Here is a 20,943-nt window from a genome sequence, read left to right as displayed (position 1 = left end):
TAAGTCGAACTGACTTGTTTAAGTTGCTGAGATCCAAAAAGTACAGTTTTGTACCTACCATAAATGTAGATGTTCGAAGATCCACATTGGGTAGTCCGCTGTCCTCGGTCAGCCCAAATACCAAAGTATTAGGCTGACGTCGGTCAAGGCGCTTAAAACTGACATCAGAACATCAGGGTACAAAAGCGCATGACCGACGTCATTTCCTCAGTCTTTTCTTGCCCCAGATGTCAGAAGGCCCTAACAAGAAAGGCCACAGCCAAAAAACCAGCAAAAACTAACCAACCACCCGTGCACTAACCACATTTACAAAATGTACAACACAAAGCACAACACCACCCTCAACAACAGAGGGGAAGGAGGGAGGTAATTGGACTGCAGCAATGTGGATCTTGAACATCTACATTTATGGTAGGTACAAAACTGTACTATGTTCTTCATCTCACATTGCTGCAGTCCTTACATATGGGTAGAATCCCAAAGCAGAGGTAAGGGAGGATGGCAAAACTATAAAGCATTAGGAGCTGCCAAAATGCCCTGTAAAATTGCAGTGGCAAATCCAGCCCTAGATTTAGAGTAAAGTGGAAGGTGGTAATGCTTAGAGAAAGTATGCACTGAACTCCAAGTAGCTGCTTCCAAAATATCTTTAGTAGCCACCCCCTTAAAAAGCTGTAGAAGTGGCAGTAGCCCTAGTGGAATGAGGCCTAATCCCAGCTGGAATCTCCTTACCATGATGGGAATAACAGAAAGCAATACAAAACCAATCCACTTAGAAATAGTTTGTTTTGACACAGGTTTGCCCTGAGAACCCAAAGCAAAAGAAACAAACAACTGCTGAGACTGCCTGAACCCTTTAGTTCTGCTCAAATAATATCGCAACTGTCTGTGTATATCCAAAGTGTGCAAAATCCTTTCCCCTTTATTTTGGGGGTTTGCATAAAAAGTAGGCAAATGAATAGTTTGGTTTAAAGCCACACTAGAAACCACTTTAGGCATAAAAGAAGGGTTAGTACGCAAAGACACCCTATCCTTGTGGAAAATTAAGAAAGGCTCAACTGCCATAAGGGCCTGTAATTCAGAAACCCTTCTCGCAGAGGTAATGGCCAACAAAAAAGCAGTCTTCCATGATAAATATTTCAACCCTGCCGATGCTGCAGGCTCAAAAGGTTGTAGAGTGAGTTTCTCCAACACAAAATTGAGATCCCAAGCAGGAGTAGGAGCTCTACGTGGGGGTCTTATATTCTTTGCCCCTCTAAGGAATTGCTTAACCAAAGGCTGAGAAAATAATGGTGGGTCACAGTCATAGTGAGCAGAAATTGCTGCAGCATGAACCTTTATAGAGGAGAAGGACAAACCTTTGTCCAATAACTCAGTAAGGTATTGAAGCAACACTTAAATTAGGTTTAGAAACATCAAAGTCCTTTGCTGTACTCCAAAATAAAAATCTCCTCCATTTATCTGCGTAAACTTTCCTTGTACTAGGCCTTCTGGCCTCCAAAATAACATTCAAAACTTGTTGTGGAAGCTGAGACCCTCCAGGGTTTAAAACAGAATATGCCAGGCTGTCAGATGTAGAGAATGAAGTTTGACATTGAGTAAATGACTGTTCTCCTGAGACAGCAGGTGAGGAATCGAAGGCAAAGGCCATGGAGGCTCCTGTACCAGACTTCTCAGTAATGGGTACCAGTGCTGTCGAGGCCAATCTGGAGCTATTAAAATCATGTTTGGCTTGTCCTGTCTGACCTTCAGCAGTACCTTTGGGAGGAGAGGCAGAGGTGGAAAGGCATACACATGAAGATTGCTCCAATTGAATGAGAGAGCATCCACTTTCCAACCTGTGGGATGAAACCTTTTTGTGCAAAACTTTGGCAGCTGGTAATTTAGTGGAGAAGCGAACAGATCTATGTCTGGAGTTCCCCATAACACTGTCAATCTCTGAAATACATGAGGATCCAATTTCCACTCGTGGGGATCCATAATTTGTCTGCTCAACACATCTGCTAAGGAGTTCTGTGCTCCTGGCAGAAACCTTGCCTGAAGATTTAGCTGTAAACTGAGAGCAGTCTCCCACAAAATCATTGCTTGTCTGCATAGAGGATAAGAATGTTCCCCTTGCTTGTTGATGTACCACATGACAGTTGTGTTGTCTGTTTGAATCAACACCTGCCCTGGAAGAAGTAAATCCTTGAAAGCTATCAATGCAAATTGGACTGCTAACATCTCCTTCAAGTTGATATGTAGATGTTGAAGTCTGGCAGGCCACGTGTCTTGTACCCATTTTCCATTTAGATGAGCTCACCAAGCTTTGTCTGAGGCATCTGTTGTTAAAATCTGACTCGCCTCTGGCCGGGTCACAGAGAGTCCCTTGTTTAGGTGACATTCCTGAGCCCACCACAAAAATTCCTTTTGAATGCAAGGTATTATCTGAATGACAGTGTCCAAATCTTGGCAGTGCTGTGTCCATACATTCTTGAGATACCACTGTAGCTTCCTCATATGCAGTTTGGCATTGGGAAGTACCAGAATACAAGATGCCATGAACCCCAAGGCTTGAAGGACTGTCCTTGCAGTCAGCCTGGACTGATGAGACAACTGGTGGAAGTAAAGAGAAAGATTCTTTTGTTTGTCCGGGGTCAAAAAGGCCATCTGGGATGCTGTATTCAGTCTCACACCCAGAAAGCACATGTCCTGAGAGGGTACTAGACTGGACTTTATTTCGTTCACAGAATACCCCAGGCATCTTAACACTGCCATCACATACTGTAAATGATGAAGAAGTTCGTCCTTTTCTTGGGCCAGAATCAGGCAATCGTCCAAATAAGGATAGATTTGTATTCCTCTTAGCCTGAAGAAAGCTACCACTGGAGCCAGAACTTTCGTGAACACTCTGGGCGCAGTAGATAAGGCAAAGGGCAATGCAGAGAACTGATAATGTGAAGTCCCAGCCCGAAAACGCAGATACTTCCTGCAACTGGGCCTGATAGGAACATGAAGGTAAGCTTCCTTGAGATCCAGAGTCACCATCCAGTGATCTTTGCCCAGCAGAGGTAAAAGCTGTTGTAACGTCAACATTTTGAACTTGGGAATGTCCAGATATGTGTTGAGGATAGATAAATCCAAAATTGGTCTCCACGTGTTTCCTTTCTTTGGTACTAGAAACAGGCGAGAATAAAATCCTAGGCCCACTTCTGGCAGAGGGACCGGTTGTATGGCCCCTATTTGAAGTAGTAGAGAAATTTGTTTGTGAGCCTCTAGTCTTTGCTGAGGAGGAACGTCCGGCATGCCTTTGAAAGGAGGCAAGGTATGGAAATAAAACTTGTAACCCTGGTGTATGATATCCAATACCCATTTGTCTTGGGTAATCAACATCCAATTTTCCTTGAAGAGTGCTAACCTTCCTCCCAAAGGTGCTGCCAGGCAAGAAGTATCTGGCGGCTGAAAAAGTAGTGTGCAGGTGAACTCCCTGTTCTAGGCCTGAAAAAACTCTGAGCTCTGCTCCTACCACGCCTAGATCTACCCCTAGACTGAGAATCATAAGAAGGAAAAATCTTTAACAGCCTGCATAGACTTAGCCTTTGTCTTCCATTTTCTTCAGACTGACTCCAGAGGTGAAAAAAAACACATCAGAGACTGCAAAGGGATCCAAAAAACTTTGTTTTAACATGTCAGATAAAATTTGGATCTTAAAAACCACACTGTAATGAATGTACCCCACTTGTTCAGAGACACACACACCAAATCTTGCTTTACAAAGTTTTGATATTTCAAACATATGAAACTGGCAATCAAAGCCCTCATAGCTAAGTAGGTAGAGGTAGACCTTCTTCTTTCCCCATCTACAGGATTAAGTGAAGCCTCTGCAAACACATCTTTTCCTAGAATCAGAGAAGTCCTGACCTTTCCACTTAAAAATGTTCCCTCATAGAATGAAGTGTCTCTGAAAAAAAAAAATCCTCTGGAGGAAGAAGCAGAAGGAATCATCATCATCAGAAGAATCAGAATAAGGAGAATACAAGAACCTCTAATCAGAGTAATTAAATCTTCTGCCATTTTAGCATGTGCTGCTTGCACAGACCCTGACCCTGCTGAACTAGGACAGACACCAACAGAAGCTGGCCTGCCTCTGGAACATGCAAAATAAGCCTCATGGATGAATTCTAAATGCATTGCAGATCGCCCTAGATTCCCTGTTAGGGGAATGAACAGTGAAATTCTCTTCGGCAAGCTCCTTCTTGGTGGTCGCCATCACAACCATGGCATCAATGGGCACCCCTTTAGCCCAAAACTGTTTCCCCGAAGGTGGTACAAGACTCTTGTATGGTGTTCTAGGTATGAGTTCCACTGTCAAATTCTTTCCACGCCCGCCGTGAGACCAAATCAACAAGCTCATCAGCAGGAGGAGTAACCCAGGATGCTAATACCAAAAGCTTCCAGGAATACACAGTCCTCAGATAAAGGGTTGCTGGGGTCCAACCACCTCTCTTGTCTTAGGATCTCAAGGATGCCTCCAAATGAGACGTCTTCTGGAGGTGATCCTGGGGACCCCTTCACCTTCATCAAAGTATGAATCCTCCGAGAGCGACTCTTGTGGAAAGTCCAATTGCTTCCTTTTGCACTTCTTGCAAGGGGGCCTCCTCGGTGGAGTGTTCCAGGGAGATATCAGAAGAAACTAACACCTTGATGGGAAGCCCGGTAATCTCAGACTGGTTCTCCCTGTGGTAAAAAATTATGAAGCTCCAGGCACAGAGCCATCAGGGAAGAAGGTGGAAGATCCAAGGGGGTTAGATCTGTCCGTCCTTTCACTGCAGAGAATACCCTCTTCACCACCTCAAAGGGTGATGGCCCCAGAGAGAGAGAAGATCCTGGTGCCGAGAAGGCAAGCTTCTGGACCACTGACCCCCCATCACCACTCCGAAGGCAATGTCCCAGAAGAGGAAGCCGGAGCCAAGCTATCCAGTGCTGAGGCTCCAAGGGCCACAGACGGCTCTGACAACTTTGGAGTCGACTCCAACACCTTGGATCTAACAGGGAAGCTTCAGCTCAAAGAGTCATCCGGATCTGGAGACATCTGAAACAGAACACTCAAGAGTAAGCTACAGATCCGCAGATAAAGCTATGTTTGGATCCGAGCCTGAAAGATCCGCATGGCTGGGTTGCAGGGACTCGGAAACCACTGAAGGGATCAGAGGAGGAGGTTGCAGTGGGGGTGTAGTTGATGGATGGGACTCCTGACCTGACTGGCTAGGAGCCAGCAAGACACCTAGCTGAATCTACACTGAGATGAAGTTCTGCATCATTCTTTACATACCTTCTTCCATCAGACTTCTGGACAAATGAGTCGAGGCAAGAGGAGGAGACTTGGACTGCTGCTGTTCCAAAAAGGGTGAAGGCACCCTGGAAGGCACAAGGTCAATGGAAGGAGAGTATATGCTCCTGGGGAGAACTACAGACTCAAAGCAGTCTGACCACATTGTTTTTCAGTGGATACAAGAAAGTAGGATCTGTGGCTTTTTTCGTCCTTGGATCCTAGGGTGAACAACTCTCGAACCTCCTCTGATCCAATCTAGGTCATTTTTCAGCTGGCTCTGAAGCTGAGATGGATGAAGTAGAACATTTCGGAGACAAAAGCTTAGTCTCCAACTTTAAATGTGGGGGATTGAGCCCCCAGTATAGCTTCTCCAAAGGAAGATGGCAATAAATCTTTTAATATTAACTTGTTTTTTTCTCTCGACTAAAACCCCAAGGATGAAACTATGGCAGATCGAACAATCTTCTAGTAAATGCTGAAACCCAAGGCAGTAAACACAGTGTGTGGGCATCTGATTAAGTAGCTTATGCTCACACTTGACATGCTTTTTAAATCCAGCAGGACGTTTTCCGTCATTATAGCAGAACTACTGAAAAAAGAAAAAATAAGTAATACACACTTTTTTTTGAGGGGGGGTGATAGGGAGGGTGGGGAAAAATACCAGTACCAACTACGGTACTAAGGACGACACAACAGTGTAGAAAGTAAAGGAATAGAGAAAAGAGAAATCAACAACAAAGAAAGAGACGGGAAGAAATTACCAACAATGGTAATTGAAAAGATACGAAAAATGTAAGAGGGTAAGGGATACAAAACAGATGATGTCAGAAAATATTAGACATCAGCAAAAATATGTTTTTTTTAACAATCAAAAGTCACACTTATCTGAGAAAGCTCAAGAGCTAGGCTGACCATGACTTCACACAAAAGCAGCAAACGAGATATGACGTACCGCAGGGTTGGTGCATTAGGGCTAAGGGAGAAGCTTGAGAGTTTTTGGTTATCACGAACTTTAGTAACGACAGAGTCAGATCAGAGGATCAGATCCAAACCCATCAGGTGAGGAAGAATGAAAATTGACAAAATCAGATCAAACATTAAATCAATCTTTGAACTCTAATGCATAATTTTAACGCATGTTAAAGCAAAGCCTAGCTGAGTTTCATGAAAGGAAAACATGCACATCGATTGAGAACACTGATGAATTTTGTTTCATATACCTACCATCACTGATCTTACCACCATCAGGAGACAGCTTCTGGCAAATATTCAACAAACAACTCAGAATCAATTGTTTGATATATTCCAGATTTCCCTGCTCAGAGGACTGTGGCTCTAAACACCTAGAAAAAAGATGGGAAGAAAATACAGTGAGGGACAGAGACCGAAGCAGTTAAACAAATGTGGTACCACACAACAAAATGCAATGAGAAGGATACTGACTACAGTGCTCAGACATCTATAAAGCATGTCATGAAACATGCACATACCTGCAAGTGCATCTTGCTACATTTCACCAGATTGTTTTAGTTAAATTTCCATACAGCTCTACATTAAACATGGTATTAGCTTACATTGATCTATATCGGCTGCATCAGATTTGGTGCAAAAACGCCAATACTTCAAAAAAACTGATAAAAAAATAAAGTAAGGTGTGCACATTCTTGTTGCAGGATATGTGTTTAGTGAAACAATATTAAAGATTAAATAAATGATGAATCATCGTAAGAAAAAGACTAAACTTTACCATGCTGTGCATTTTCTTAGGCCACACACAGTCCATTTGCCAGTACTCAACTACAAGAAAATGCAACCCACTGTTGTACACTATACAGTGGTGGCTGGTGACTTCAAATCAAAGGGGGGCTGCAGGAGACAGTTGAATGGTTGGGGTCAATGGGAATGGTTGTGGCTAACTAGAAAGGGGAGGAGCTATGAACAAAATGTAGAAGAAGAAAAAAAAATTCAATCCATTGGCTGCATGGCAGCTTACTTAATATTTAGATGGAAACAAAAAGGTTGTGAGGCATGAAAAAACAAATTACTTTTTAAATACATTACTGGAATGCTAGTCAAAATCAAGTAAAAGAAAAACAAGCAGCACTCAACTCAAACCACTTCTCCTTGCACCCCAGTTCTAATTATAATTTATATTCAGCTTTATTAAAGTACCAAGTAACATGCTGAAAGTAGCAATCTCTGTGACAACACCACTTGTAAAAATGTTTCTTATCCAAAAAAGACCTGCTGCCTGACAGCAACTATCTACTTGTTTCATGGGAAAAACATGATCAAAGTAAAAAATGAAAAGCAGCAAACAGGAAACAAGCTCAACATACATTGCTTAAAGGATTACTGCACACAATATGGACCACACATGATAGATTGGCATTCTCTTTAGTTTGCAGGTAAAGTCTGTAATGAGCTCTTAAAATAATGCAATCATGTCCTTTATTACAAATACTGTCATATGCATTTCAATACCCAAGGCTTATATGTTATCTAGTTATGTAAGTATTCTCTGCATGGCAACAACAGAAAGGCTTTCAATGTTGGCAATTCGTTAACAGTATGCTTATTAAAACTTACGTGCATCTTACAATCTCAGACAAGCTTACCAGATGGTCGTTTAAGCATTGCTACTTAAACACAGAGCAACAGGCACTTTCTGAATAATAAGCATAAATCAACAGTATAAAAATATGACAGAAACCAGAACATTCTGCAAAATCAAGGACAGATGAAAAGCCACTGTAGTACTTGTGTCTACCTTGGATGGGGGGATAGTCTGCACATTTACACTGCATAACTGTTCCTTGCCTTGCTTGGACACATCCAGAGTCACTACATGGGGGAGTGGGGTGCAACAAGCATGTCACAATTTGAAATGTCTCTGGCTGACTGCGATGGCCCTGACACATTTATCATACCTCTCAAACTCAGAGCAAGAAATCTGGACAAAGCCATACATAGAAGTGGGACAAAGGCCCCAAAATAAGGACAATTTTTAAATAATGCTCTTATAAACTTAGAAAGATAATAGAATAGTAGGTCTTGCATTAGTATGAATTTTCTGAAGGGTATGAAATCTGAAACTCAAATGTCTGTCATTATTTTCTAACTTCAGTCTTTAATGATTTGCCACTAATTTGCCAAAAAAACACAATTTTATGAAAAATGGACCAAAAATGTTATTCAAAAATATCAAATAGCCACACAATACAGCTAGGAACCTGCAAAGAAGGGACACTTTTTAATATTAGTACTGCTAACTTGAGCAGCTGACAAAATAAAAGAATCTACATGCATTTCTGAAATAAAAGTAATCTATAACTGATTATTACAGTTATTTATTAATTGTAAACCCTCCATGTTTTCTTCCAAAATTGCCATTTTGCGGAGAGATTATTAGGGGAAGAGCAACATTTTGAGCCAAAATCGGGTACAGTTGAAAGGTTTGGAAATGCCTAATTCTATAAAGCAATTTATTTGCACGTACCTCTCAACCTGTTAATGCAGGAAATCTGGACAAGGCCAAATATATTGGGGGAACATATAAACAGTACTAAAAATTGCTCTTGTATAAACTCAGACAGTTGATAGAATAACAGGTCTTGCTTTAGCATGCATTTTTCTGAAGGTTATGAAGTCTGAAACTCAGTGTCTGTCATTATTTAGTGACTTCATTCCTAAATGATTTGACAGAAAACCACAAATGTTATGAGGAACAAACAAAAAATAAGAAGCAAAAATCTCTTCATTTTGCAAAAATCTGGACAGTTAGGAGGTATAGTTCAGCCGGGGCTGTCTGAGTTTGCTGCCCTTCCCCCCTCACAAAACCATGGTCAAATGGAGCTTCCCCCCCTACAGCCATTCCAATGAACCATTACTTGGCTATTTCACCCCATTTACCATAAACACTAACCGGGAAAAGCCGAAAAACAAAAACCATAAACACTAATGTGCATACTGCTTTACTTCTGCGATGATTTGGACTTCATTTGAAAGTTTTATTTTGTATTTTACAGTACAAACACATAGATATCATATCTGCTAAACAAAGCAATGCAGTCTCACAATGAAAACAGACTTAGCATTAAAACTTCTCTGCCCTTGAAAACTCACATTCACTGAAAAAGCATTGAAACCCACATTCAAAGAAAATACATTTTGCCAGTGGCAGATTAACTTTGGGTTTGGGCTGTTTTCAAATCACAGGCCCCTTGCACACGAAACATACACATGCTCTTTCATACATCTTCCTGATTGTATTAAATTATATTCCTTGTACAATACAGTACAGTTTTAGAGGGTGTTTTAAATTTGTTTTGAAAATTTTCCAGTAAACAATGAAACAAAATGAATGCACCAGTAATGACAAAACTGCCCAATTCAGAACATTTCCATCATAAAAGTCTACTCAAACTTCTGCAGTCCACCAGTATCAGTACACATGCACAATCTCTGAAGTAAAAGTCATCTAAATAATTCCACATTAAAGAGATCTGTAACTAATGAAGAGGCTACTGCTAGCAAACAACTTTGTATTTCATTGTTTCATCTACAAATAAAGTGCCTGTCACCCTTGAGGAATAAATTGCCTATCTTACACTAAAAAAAATGATAAGCTAGTAATATTGCAATAGGGAATGGATGGCAAACTGATAACTGGTTCATAGTTACTAGGTATCTTCGCCAAAAAGGAGTGCAGCATCCACCTCCTTTGCAAAGTACAGTATCAGCAATGCATCTATCTACTGTGGGAGTAGAACCCACAACTTTCTACATCAAAAGCAAGTATACTACCTGTTGTGCTATTAACAAGGCAAGCAGACTCACCCATAAGCAGCACTAAACTTTTGCTCCCCTGCAGCTCTCAGCTCATTGTAAAATCTACTCACTCAGCTGTATCTCTGAACTTTGCAGCACAAAGAAATCTGGAAAAAGCCAAAGTTTATTGTGGGGGGACAAAAGCCCAAAAAACAGGGACACATTTTAAACATTGCTTGTATAATGTTGGAAAGTTGCTAGAATAAAATGCTGTGTTACCACCATACATTTCACTGCCAAGCCTTAAACCCAGGACCCTGTGCAAAACAGTCAGAGCAACATACCACTATGCCAAATCAGCTGTTTTGTGAAAGAGGAAGATGGAAACTTAAATGGCTACCATTTAGTGAATTCAGTTCTCGCCATAGCACAGCTGTCCACCTCTTAGCACAAAACACGTGAACAACGCCAATAATGGGTGAATACAGCTCCCAAACATTCAGTGAATTCAGTTCTTACCATAGCTCTCAATCTCTTAGCAAAAAACACCCGGTCAAAGCCAGTAATGGGGGAATATAGCCTCCAAACATATTCAGTGAATTCAGTTCTTACCATAACTCTCAACCTTAGCACAAAAAATCTGGATGAAGCCAATAATGGGGAAATACAATCCCACAAATAGGGACAAATTTCAAATATCCATCTTATACACTTAGAAAATTGCTTGAATAAAAGCTTTTGCGTTACCATGCACTTTCTGAAGAATATGAAGTCTGATATTCAAATGCATGTCATTTTTAACATTTGTTAACCAGGAAAGTCTGACTTGGAACAAAAGCTAATTTTTAGCAGAGGCCCAGGGAGAAACACTCCAGACAGACACATGTCTTTGTAAGATGGGAGGACACTAGAGGAAACAAACACAGGGAGGGCATACAGACTCCACAGAAAAGGTAAGGCACCCCAGCCAAGAATCAAACCAGAGAACCTGTAGCTGTCAGGCAACAATGCTACCACTGCACCAATGGCTTTGCAAGGACACAAATACAGAAACCACAGATTTTATGAGGAATAGAACAAGTATGAGGGAAAAATCTGCAATGTTTTTACAAATGGTGGTGGGTAGGGAATTCAGGCTCTTGCCACCTGGGCTCAAGGTACAGGGTTCAAGCCTTATTCTCTACCCACCACCATGTAGCAAATGGGGCATTTCACATGCACACACATGCACACCTCCATAAAATGTGAATCCTCTGCAGCTAAGTCCACAAAATGGTTGCTGATCCATGAATCCCCTGGCTTGTGCATGGGTCTCCCTCCACAAAATGGCTGCCTGTGCATGGGTCTCCTGTGAGAGATGGCTAGTCCCACAAGAGTAATAGGCTGGAGCCTCCATCCTGTGGGTGACGCAGTCCAGTGACCTTTTGGTCTGTGTGGTTGCCACTGCACAGACCTCTGGGCTAGAAGGGCAGAGTTTCCTGCCTTTCCTATCTGGACTGCCTAAAAGAGCAGTCTAGAGCTCTGGAATGAGCATGCATGCGTGCAAGGAGTTCTCAGGAACCATGCACGCATGCGTGGAGTCCATGAATTTTTTTTTTTTAATTTTATTTTTCAGTTTTATTCTATAGATGGGGGGGCTGCAGTCCTGCAGTCCTAAAGCACGAGCCGCCCCTGACACTATAAAAGACAGATTTTTATCCCTTAGAGAAGAGGAGACAAGAAATCTGTCTTATGTTCTTCATTGGGCCTTTCAGAGTTTCATTCCACTTACTTCAGGGCAATATTATCACAGTACAGGGTTCTTCTCCTACTCCGTCTCACATTTCTAAGATAAGCTGCAATGACGTTCTGGCTTCTGTCCACAAAGTGGACCAGAGAACTTATATGAATGGGAGACACACAGGTTATTAAATAGATGGCAGTATCATCAATGTGCTCTGAAACAGAACTTCACTGCAGGGAAAACTAATATTTGATGGTTCACACTGGATAGAAAATTAAAGATGTACCCTACACCATGTAACTGTAAGTGGGTCCACAAGATCACTGCATCTAAACTGTGGGTGTGTGTCTGTGTAACTGCTAGTGTTATAAAAAACAGCAGTAGCTGTTCATAAGTATGTGGGTCTGAAAAAGTGGTATTCCATATTTAATTATGCTCCTCTGGAAAGCAGCCCAGTGGAAAGGTACAATTTCAGAAATAAGGAACCCAACAAGGCTTAAGGAAAAGGGTAAGAAATAATATTACAGCTGTTTTAGGAGGCTGAGGACAGCTGAATAAAGTAATCACTGTTTTATTTTATTCTTACTTTGTTAACAGAGTGGGTGGGCTGGTCCAAAGACCCATTTTAGCCACAGCCTTTGTCATAAAAGGATCCAAAATGTGAAAAGGGACTGCAATACAACATAACAATGACATACATTAAATGCATAGCACAGCTGCAATATTCCAACAAGAACAAATAAATAACACCAGTGAGTGTTCATGAATACAGAAAAGGTGCATCATCTTCGGGTCACCTAGAGAAATTGCACAAAATGAAGGAATTTGCAAGAACACAAACATTTGCTACAAGTCTTTGCATCCTAGCAAAGAAAAAAAAAACATATATACAGCTATGTACAGAGTGTGAATGAATTATGTTGTAAAGCTAGCACTAAGCATAACAAAATCCAGAAATCAGAATGTCTGTATTCTTTCATTAAGCAGTTATCAGTCATGATTATATTCTAGATAAGGCTGACATTCATGTCCTTGCATTCAAGCATTAACCTGCATCTTTGAAGCAATTATGTTTCTGAAAAGAGATTAATAAAAGTTTTTAAAGGACAAAACTTTTCCATTGATACTACTCTCAATCAGGTAAAGTATTCCACAATGCTGGTACCAACTTAAAGAAAGCTCCTTCACATGTTGCAAGAGTAAAGAATGGCCTGTGCAGCAGGCAGCCCTCAGTCCTTCTCCCACAGTAACCTGCTATCTAATTTGCAATCTGCTTAGAAATTGTGGGCAGCATCCCTCATTAAGCAACTTGTGTGTTAAAGCATGACGTAGTAATGAGGCTGTAGCCAAGACTGGGAGCCATCTGATGGAGTTTAGAGTACCGTAGTGGTGTACTAGCCATGTGAATAAACCTTATAATATTCTGAGGTTTCAAGCAGACAGTAGGGCAATAATAGGAAGACTATCCCAATCTGGGTAAATGAACATTTATGGCAATGCAAGTCTATCCGTCACAGTTAGGAAGTTTGAAATTCTGTAGGCATCCTTGAGTTGCTGCAGTATCTTGGACACTTATGTATCTAAACAGGTCTGGAAAAAAACATTTTGGCCCAGTGTGATAAAGAGGTATTTCTGGTGTGAAGTTTCAGGTACAAGACTTTAAGGTCAATAATATAAAAATTGAGTTGGTTACTGTGTTTTTTATATGTCTCAAGAAAGCATAACTGTAGTTTTATTCGTTCCGATTTTCAGCTTATTACTGAGTAGCCAGTTTCATATTAGTGCAAGTTATTCTGCAACTGATCATTAAGAAGATTAGCATTCCTGTTTGCTCTAAGCTTGAGTTATTGCATCAAGGCCATTCGGGTGAATATGTCTGATCAAACATCACACCGAATAAAGGAAAGTTCACTGAATGTCTTACAATATTAACTGTACAAGCAGTGAGTTTAGGGTTAGAGACAAAGTCTAGGTTAGAGTTACAATTTACGCCAAGTTTGGGTCAGTACGTTGTGTCCTGCACAAGGAGCATCTTACAATGTTTAAAGCATGCTTTTATTTGTGCTGTGCATTTTTCCTGAAAGTGTCTTTTGATATATTGGTCAGCAATGTTGCTTTTTGTCTGTGGACATTTGCTGAAGTAATATTCAGTGATATGCTTTTTGACAAAGTAATCCAGATATGGTTTATAGGCATCATGGATTCTTACAGAACATCATCTTTGTTAATTTTTAACCATGCATGACCATGAGCAAACCACAGAATTATTCTGACCATATTCAGAAGCAGCTTCATGGCCAAAACACTGGCACCTGACAAGTGTAGCTCAGCACAAAAGTAAACATGAGGTGTTGTGCCATGTGAAATAAAGATGGCTTATCCACACAACACCCCTGTACCGACCCAAACTTAACGTTAATTCTAACTCTAACCTAGACCTTGTCTCTAACCCTAAAGTCGTTGCAGAAGGTAGTCCCAGCTTAGACTTCCGTGGATCTCCTGTGTTACAGAGTGCATAAGATAATGTGCTTGTATTCTAAAACACTAAACTGAGCAAGCATGCATGACCATTACCATCATCTTGTTCATGGGGAGGCTGAGGCTGTGTAGTGGACATCTGTAAATCCCTTGGCAATGAGGCTTGTGACTGTGAGGTGAATAGCTACCAACACTTGTGCAACTTCAACTTTAAGTGCATTATCTCAAATTACTGATCAGTAAACAAAGAAATAAAATAAAATAAGACATGTCAGAATACCACATAAAGACTAGATAAAAAGTACAGTTGTGTACCTACCATAAATGTAGATGTTTGAGTGTATTCACTGTTGCAGTCATTACACTTGGGTTATCCTGCTGGCAAGCTACCCGCAGTCGGCCTGAATTCCAAAGTCCTGGTCCGGCGTCGGTTGCTGTCACCTCTTCCCTGATGTCAGTGCGCCAGAGGTATAAAAGATGCAGCTGACGCCATTTTCTTCAGTTTTTCTTGCCCCAGATGTCAGGTGCCCCCAAAAGGGTAGGCTAAAAAACATTGCTTATAAAAGCATGCACTACCTTCATCTACAAGCAAATACACTACATAGGTTGTATAGAATAGAGAAGTACAGATAAGTCCCAGCAAATAAAGGGGGATAGTGGGTGGGTAACATGGACTGCAACAGTGAATACACTCGAACATCTACATTTATGGTAGGTACACAACTGTACTATGTTCATCGTGTTTCACTGCTGTAGTCATTACACTTGAGTTGAATCCCAAAGCTGAGGTTGGGCGGCTGGGTCTAAATAGAATTAGGAGTGGCTATAAGGCCCTGCAGAACTGCAATGGCAAAGCCTGCTATGGATTTAGAGTAAAGAGGTAAGTGGTAGTGCTTAGTAAAAGGGTAAGTGGTAGTGCTTAGTAAAAGTGTGCACTGAAGTCCAAGTTGCAGCCCCCAAAATATCCTTGGTGGTACTGCTCTGAGGAAGGCTGCTGAGGAGACTGCTGCTCTGGTAGAATGTGGTCTAATGCCCTTAGGCACTGATCTGCCATGTTGTGAATAGCAGAAACAAATGCAGTGTCCTATCCATTTTGAAATAAGTCTGCTTTGAGATAGCTTTTCCTTGTGATCCTGCAGCATATGCCACTAAAAGTTGCTCAGTCCTTCTGAAAGCTTTAGTTTTGTCCAAGTAGAAGCATAACTGCCTGTGTATGTCCAAAGAATGCAGAAGTCTCTCCCCTTTATTCTGTGGGTTTGGGTAAAAGGTAGGCAAATGAATGGTTTGGTTAAGAGCCACACTGGACACTACCTTAGGCATAAATGTTGGGTTTGTCCTTAGAGAAACCCTGTCCTGATGGAAGATAATAAAAGGTTCCACAGCCATTAATGCCTATAACTCTGAGACTCTTCTTGCTGAAGTTACTGCTAGGAGCAGAGCTATTTTCCATGATAAGAATTTTATCTCAGCTGTATTGGCTGGCTCAAAAGGAGGCAGTGTGAGTTTTTCCAAGACAAAATTGAGGCCCCATGCAGGTATTGGTGCTCTCCTTGGAAGTCTTATGTTTTAGGCCCCCCTGAGGTACTGCCTAAGCAATGGATGTGAAAAAATAGGTGGTTCCGTATTGTAATGAGCTGAAATGGCAGAGGTGTGGATCTTAATTGATGAGAAGGATTTGTCCAGCATCTCAGTTAGATATTGTAAAATCTGAGGAATATTTGGAACAAGCGTGTCAAATCCGTGTGCCTGGTTCCAAGCACAGAACCTCTTCCATTTTTCTGCATAAGATTTTCTGGTGCTGGGCCTCCTGGCCTCCAAAATAACATCCATAACCGCTTTAGAGAGAGGTGTATTCTGAATGGTTAGAGTATCTGCCATGCAGCTAGATTTAGGGTTCTGAGTTGGCTGTGCAGGATCTGATTGTTTTGTTGGGTCAGTAAATGAGGAATTTGAGGCAATGTCCAGGCTTGGCCTTGGGACAAGCTCCTTGGGATTGGGTACCAGTGTTGGCATGGCCAATCCGGGGCAATCAAAATCATTTGTGGCTTCTCTTGTCTGACCTTTAGGAGTACCTTGGGGAGGAGAGGCAGTGAAGGAAGGGCATAAACTCTAAGGTTGTTCCAGCTGAACAACAAAGCATCCACTTTCCATGCTTGTTTGCGATACGCCCTTGTGCAGAATCTCTGAAGTTGGCAGTTGTGAGGGGAGGCAAAGAGATCTATGTCTGGGCATCCCCATTTCCTTATCATCATGTTGAAGATTTGTGGATCTAGTTTCCACTCGTGAGGATCCATGAAGTTTCTGCTTAGTTTGTCTGCCAGAGCATTTGTTTTTCCTGGCAGGAATTGTGCTTGCAGGTGTACTTGGTAAGTCAATGCTGTGTTCCACAAAATCATGGCTTGTCTGCAGAGGGGGTAGGAATGTGTGCCCCCCTGCTTGTTTATGTACCACATAACTGTGGTGTTGTCCGTCTTTATCAGCAGCTGTCCTGGATGAAGTAGGTCCTTGAAGGCTGTCAAGGCATTTTGTACAGCTAGCATCTCTTTTTGATTGCTGTGACGATGCCTTTGACTTGTGGGCCATGTGGGCCCCCAAGGCATAATCTGATGCATCTGTTGTTAGTGCTTGCCTGGCTGTGGGTAAAGTGAATGGCTGTCCCTTGTTGTGGTGACAGGCCTGTGCCCACCATCGAAACTCCTGTTGCAGGCAGAGAATGAGTGAAATTAATGATTCCAGGCTGTGGCAATGTTGAGTCCAAACACTTTTTAGATACCATTGTAGTTTCCACATATGCAGTCTTGCATATGGAATTAGCAGAATGCAGGATGCCATGTAGTCCAGAGCCTGCAGAATTTTTCTTGCAGGTAACTGGGTCTTTGTTGCCATGCTTTCGAAGTAAGAAGTCAGTTGCCTTTGTTTGTCTGGCGTGAGATAAGCCATCTGGGCAGTTGTATTTAAGCTTGCACCCAGGAATATTATCTCTTGAGAGGGTACTAGTTTTGATTTCTTTTTGTTTACTATGTACCCTAGGCAAATTAGTAATCGTTTTACAAACGCCAGATGCTTTAATAGAATGTCTTTGGTCTCTGCTTGAAAAAGGCAGCCGTCCAAGTAGGGATATATTTGAACTCCTCTTTGTCTGCAAAATGCAATTACTGGTGCCAGGCATTTTGTGAAGACCCTGGGCGCAGTAGATAAGCCAAAGGGCAGTGCAGAGAATTGGTAGTGCATTGAGCCAGCTATGAATCTGAGGTTTCTTCTGCAAGATTGCTTGATTGGGACATGCAGATATGCCTCTTTGAGGTCCAAAGTTACAAGCCAAGCCTTCTTGCCCAGCATGGGCAGAAGCTGCTGCACAGTCAATATTTTGAATTTCGGGACGTCTAGAAAAGAATTTAGAATACACAGGTCCAGAATTGGTCTCCATGCTTTGTCCTTTCTTGGTACTAAGAAAAGTCTTGAGTAAAATCCTTGTCCCTGCTCTTGTTGTGGCACTGGCTGAATAGCCCTCATGTCCATGAGAGATGAAACTTGTTTTTGTGCCTCTGCCCATTGATTGTGTGGCAGGTCTGGCATATCTTTTGCCTTTGGTAGGGTGTGAAAGTGGAACCTGTAGCCCTGAGAGAGTATATTTAAGACCCATTTGTCCTGGGTGATCATGTGCCAATTTTGTGAAAAAAGTGCTAGCTTTCCCCCTAAGGGTGCTGCCAAAAGATAAATGCTTGGCACTGGCAGAGGGAAGTCATTGGGATAGTTTCCTAAATGGTTGTGATTTGTCTTCTCTGCTTTTGGAGGTAGAAGCACCCCATTGTTTGGGCCTGTATGAGCCCTGGGGCTGTTGCCTGCCTCTAGGTGGCCTGTATCTGCCTCTTTGTGGCCTGTCTGACACGGGAAAGGACCAATTCTTAGAAGGCCAGTTCCTGCTAAATATGGGTGGCTGTACCCGTAAGAAATCCTTTACTGTCTGCATAGATTTAGCTTTATCCTCCATTTTCTTCAACACCTCTTCTGCCTTAACACCAAACAAAGTATCATGCTGTAATGGAGCATCCAATAATTTTGCTTTAACATGATCAGGCAGAGTCTGTTCCTTTAATCAAGCATGCCTTCTAATGACAGAACCTGTTACAGCGGCCCTGCAAGAGGCCTCCAGTGAATCATATCCACATTGAAAAGTATGCTTTCCCACTTGTTCAGCTGCATGCAATAAATCCTGCATTTCTTTGTTCTCAGAATATTCAGAATTTGCCAACATTTTCTGTTTTAGCAGAGACATTAAGTATTGCTGATATTTAAGCATATGAAACTGACAATTTAAAGCCCTTACAGCCAAGGTAGCAGAAGTGTAAACTTTTTTCCCCCATCTGTCCAGTGCCCTTGAATCTCTATCTGAGGGGACAGGGTTTTTTGCAGTAGCGGCCTTGACCCCCCTCCCCCCCCCCCTGGGACCCTGAGAAATAGTTTCTGGGTCAGCAGCAGAGTTTTTATATAGAAATTTATGAGAATCTGGAACCCTGTAGTATCTGTCTGGCTTAACAGGTGCAGGAGGTAAAGAGTCGGGAGACAGTCCGGACTCTGAAAATACATCATCTACTATGTCTAGAACAGGGGGAATTGCAAGAGGTCTGTGCTGAGGTATTAAAAGAAAGTCTCTGAGCCTTTTCTTAGAATCGGAATAATCTTGGCTCTTTCAGTGGAAATGCTCCCTCATGGTACGCAGGGTTTCCCCACATGAGTAGTCCTCAGGAGGAGAAGCTGAAGGAATGGAATCTTCAGCATCAGAATCCTCATAAGGAGGAATAGAACATCCCTGTTTTAAGAGGTATCAGAGGAAATGGAAACCTGATCAGAGGAATCATATTCAGTATCTTGCCTAGGCCTCTTATCTGGAGGGGGATGGGAACCCCTGATCAAAGTAATTAGGTCTTTGGCCATTTTGAGCATCTGTTTCTTAGGCACAGAAGTCTGTCCTGGAGAATGCTGTACTTGTTTCCTTGTCTTTAAAGCTGTTTTAGACTTTGTCTTTGATGCTGAAGTAGGCTTTATATAAAGTTGTGTAGGTCTGAAGACACCCTCAGAAGCCGATGCCTGCTCAGCGGCTCCGGACCCATCTGAGGGATTAATTTCCGAAGGGCCAATACCTTGAGTATCCAGAGGCCTAGTTGTCTCCACGTGGGAGTCAGATGCGGCCTGTGGCTCTGAGGTAGCGAGAGTCAGGGGCTGCGAAAGTGCCTCACTGAGCACCGGCGAACCTGCGACTGGTCCAGAAGAGGCTTCATCGTCGGTTTTGGACCTCGGATGCTTGTCCTTGTCTTTATCCTTGTGTTTTTTTATGAATTCCAGTCGTCGGTTGTTCCGAAGTCATTATATAGTTAAATCTTCTGCCAAAATAATGAAAAGCAAAATCGTACCGACGCTTAATAGTGCGTTGGTTAAATCTAGCACAAAACCGACAACTAGCAACGTCGTGGTCAGGGCCTAAGCAAGGAATACAGTAAGAATGAAAATCCTTATGAGGTATTTGCTTCCCACAAGAAATACAATTGTTAACTTTTTCTGACATCGGTCTGGAGCAAGAAAAAAGATTCCCCAATGGGGTACTTAGCTTTATTGAAGCCTTCGGATCTGAAATTCAATTTCGAAAATCTCAGGAGTCGGCCAACCGGCACTTGCGAACTGCTTTTGCTTCGGGCACCGCGCGGCAAGAAAGACTGAAGAAAATGGCGTCGGCTGCATCTTTTATACCCCTGGCGCACCGACGTCAAAGAAGAGGCAACAGCAACCGAAGCCGAACCAGGACTTTGTAATTCAGGCCGACTGCGAGCAGCCTGCCAGCAGGATAACCCAAGTGTAATGACTGCAACAGTGAAACACGATGAACATCAAAAGCAAAGAACAGATTGTCTAACAATAGCGGACATACATTAAAAGAAAATATAAAAACAGCTCATACCACACAGCCAAAACTACATCAAATAAATAGGTTTTAAGTAACCTATGAAAACCAGCCAGTGATGTATATAGGGTTGCCAGGTGTCCGGTTTTTGACCGGACTGTCCGGTTTTCAGACTAATTGTCCGGTTACAAATTTTATTAAAAACCGGACACATGAAGTCCGGTTTTTGTGCCACTGACACGATCTCAAGCATTTCTCCCATGCCATCTTTACTCACTCTCTCTCCCCTCCTTATTGCCTTTAATCCTGGTGTGCTTTGTGGCTATAATTAGAGCCATTACCTGACTCCGGACTGTCCACAAATAAGGGACCCTGTCTTTTCTTGTCTACAAAAATAAAATCTTTTCATTTAATTAAAAAAATTTTTTTTTGTTCTACTGCACTGATGATGCAGAAGAAGCTGAAATTGCTTACATGGCGTCTTCATCTTTGGAATTTGAGTTCCTGTCTCCAGAAGACATTTGGAGTTTAGACTTCACAGGACCACAACAACAATGAATGAATGATTGGACACAAATTCAGAGAGGTAGGGGTGTGTGTGTGTGTGTGTGTGTGTGTGTGTGTGTGTGTAAGGGTACAGGCAGCTAATACACAGGATCGATTCGTACATACATTTTATTTATCATTATTTCTTTAAAAACAATAGCCACACCGTATGATGGCCTGGTGCTTTCTCCTCATTTTTTCGTCATTGGAAAACACCTCTGT

General features: G+C 42.0%; 1 protein-coding gene across 2 annotated transcripts in view; it reads right to left on the bottom strand.

Annotated features, from left to right (window-relative positions):
* Positions 1-20,943, bottom strand: part of HEATR1 (HEAT repeat containing 1) — a 1,780,420-nt gene that overhangs the window by 612,010 nt on the left and 1,147,467 nt on the right. For both annotated transcript variants that reach the window (XM_044059100.1, XM_044059109.1), the window contains exon 27: positions 6,533-6,651. In XM_044059100.1, the coding sequence (XP_043915035.1) occupies positions 6,533-6,651 (119 nt within the window). The remainder of the gene's footprint in view (positions 1-6,532; positions 6,652-20,943) is intronic.

Source organism: Protopterus annectens, chromosome 1.part2 (genome assembly GCF_019279795.1).
Source record: "Protopterus annectens isolate FY-2018-M chromosome 1.part2, PAN1.0, whole genome shotgun sequence".
NCBI lineage: Eukaryota > Metazoa > Chordata > Ceratodontiformes > Protopteridae > Protopterus > Protopterus annectens.
This window is presented reverse-complemented; position numbering and strand designations above follow the sequence as displayed.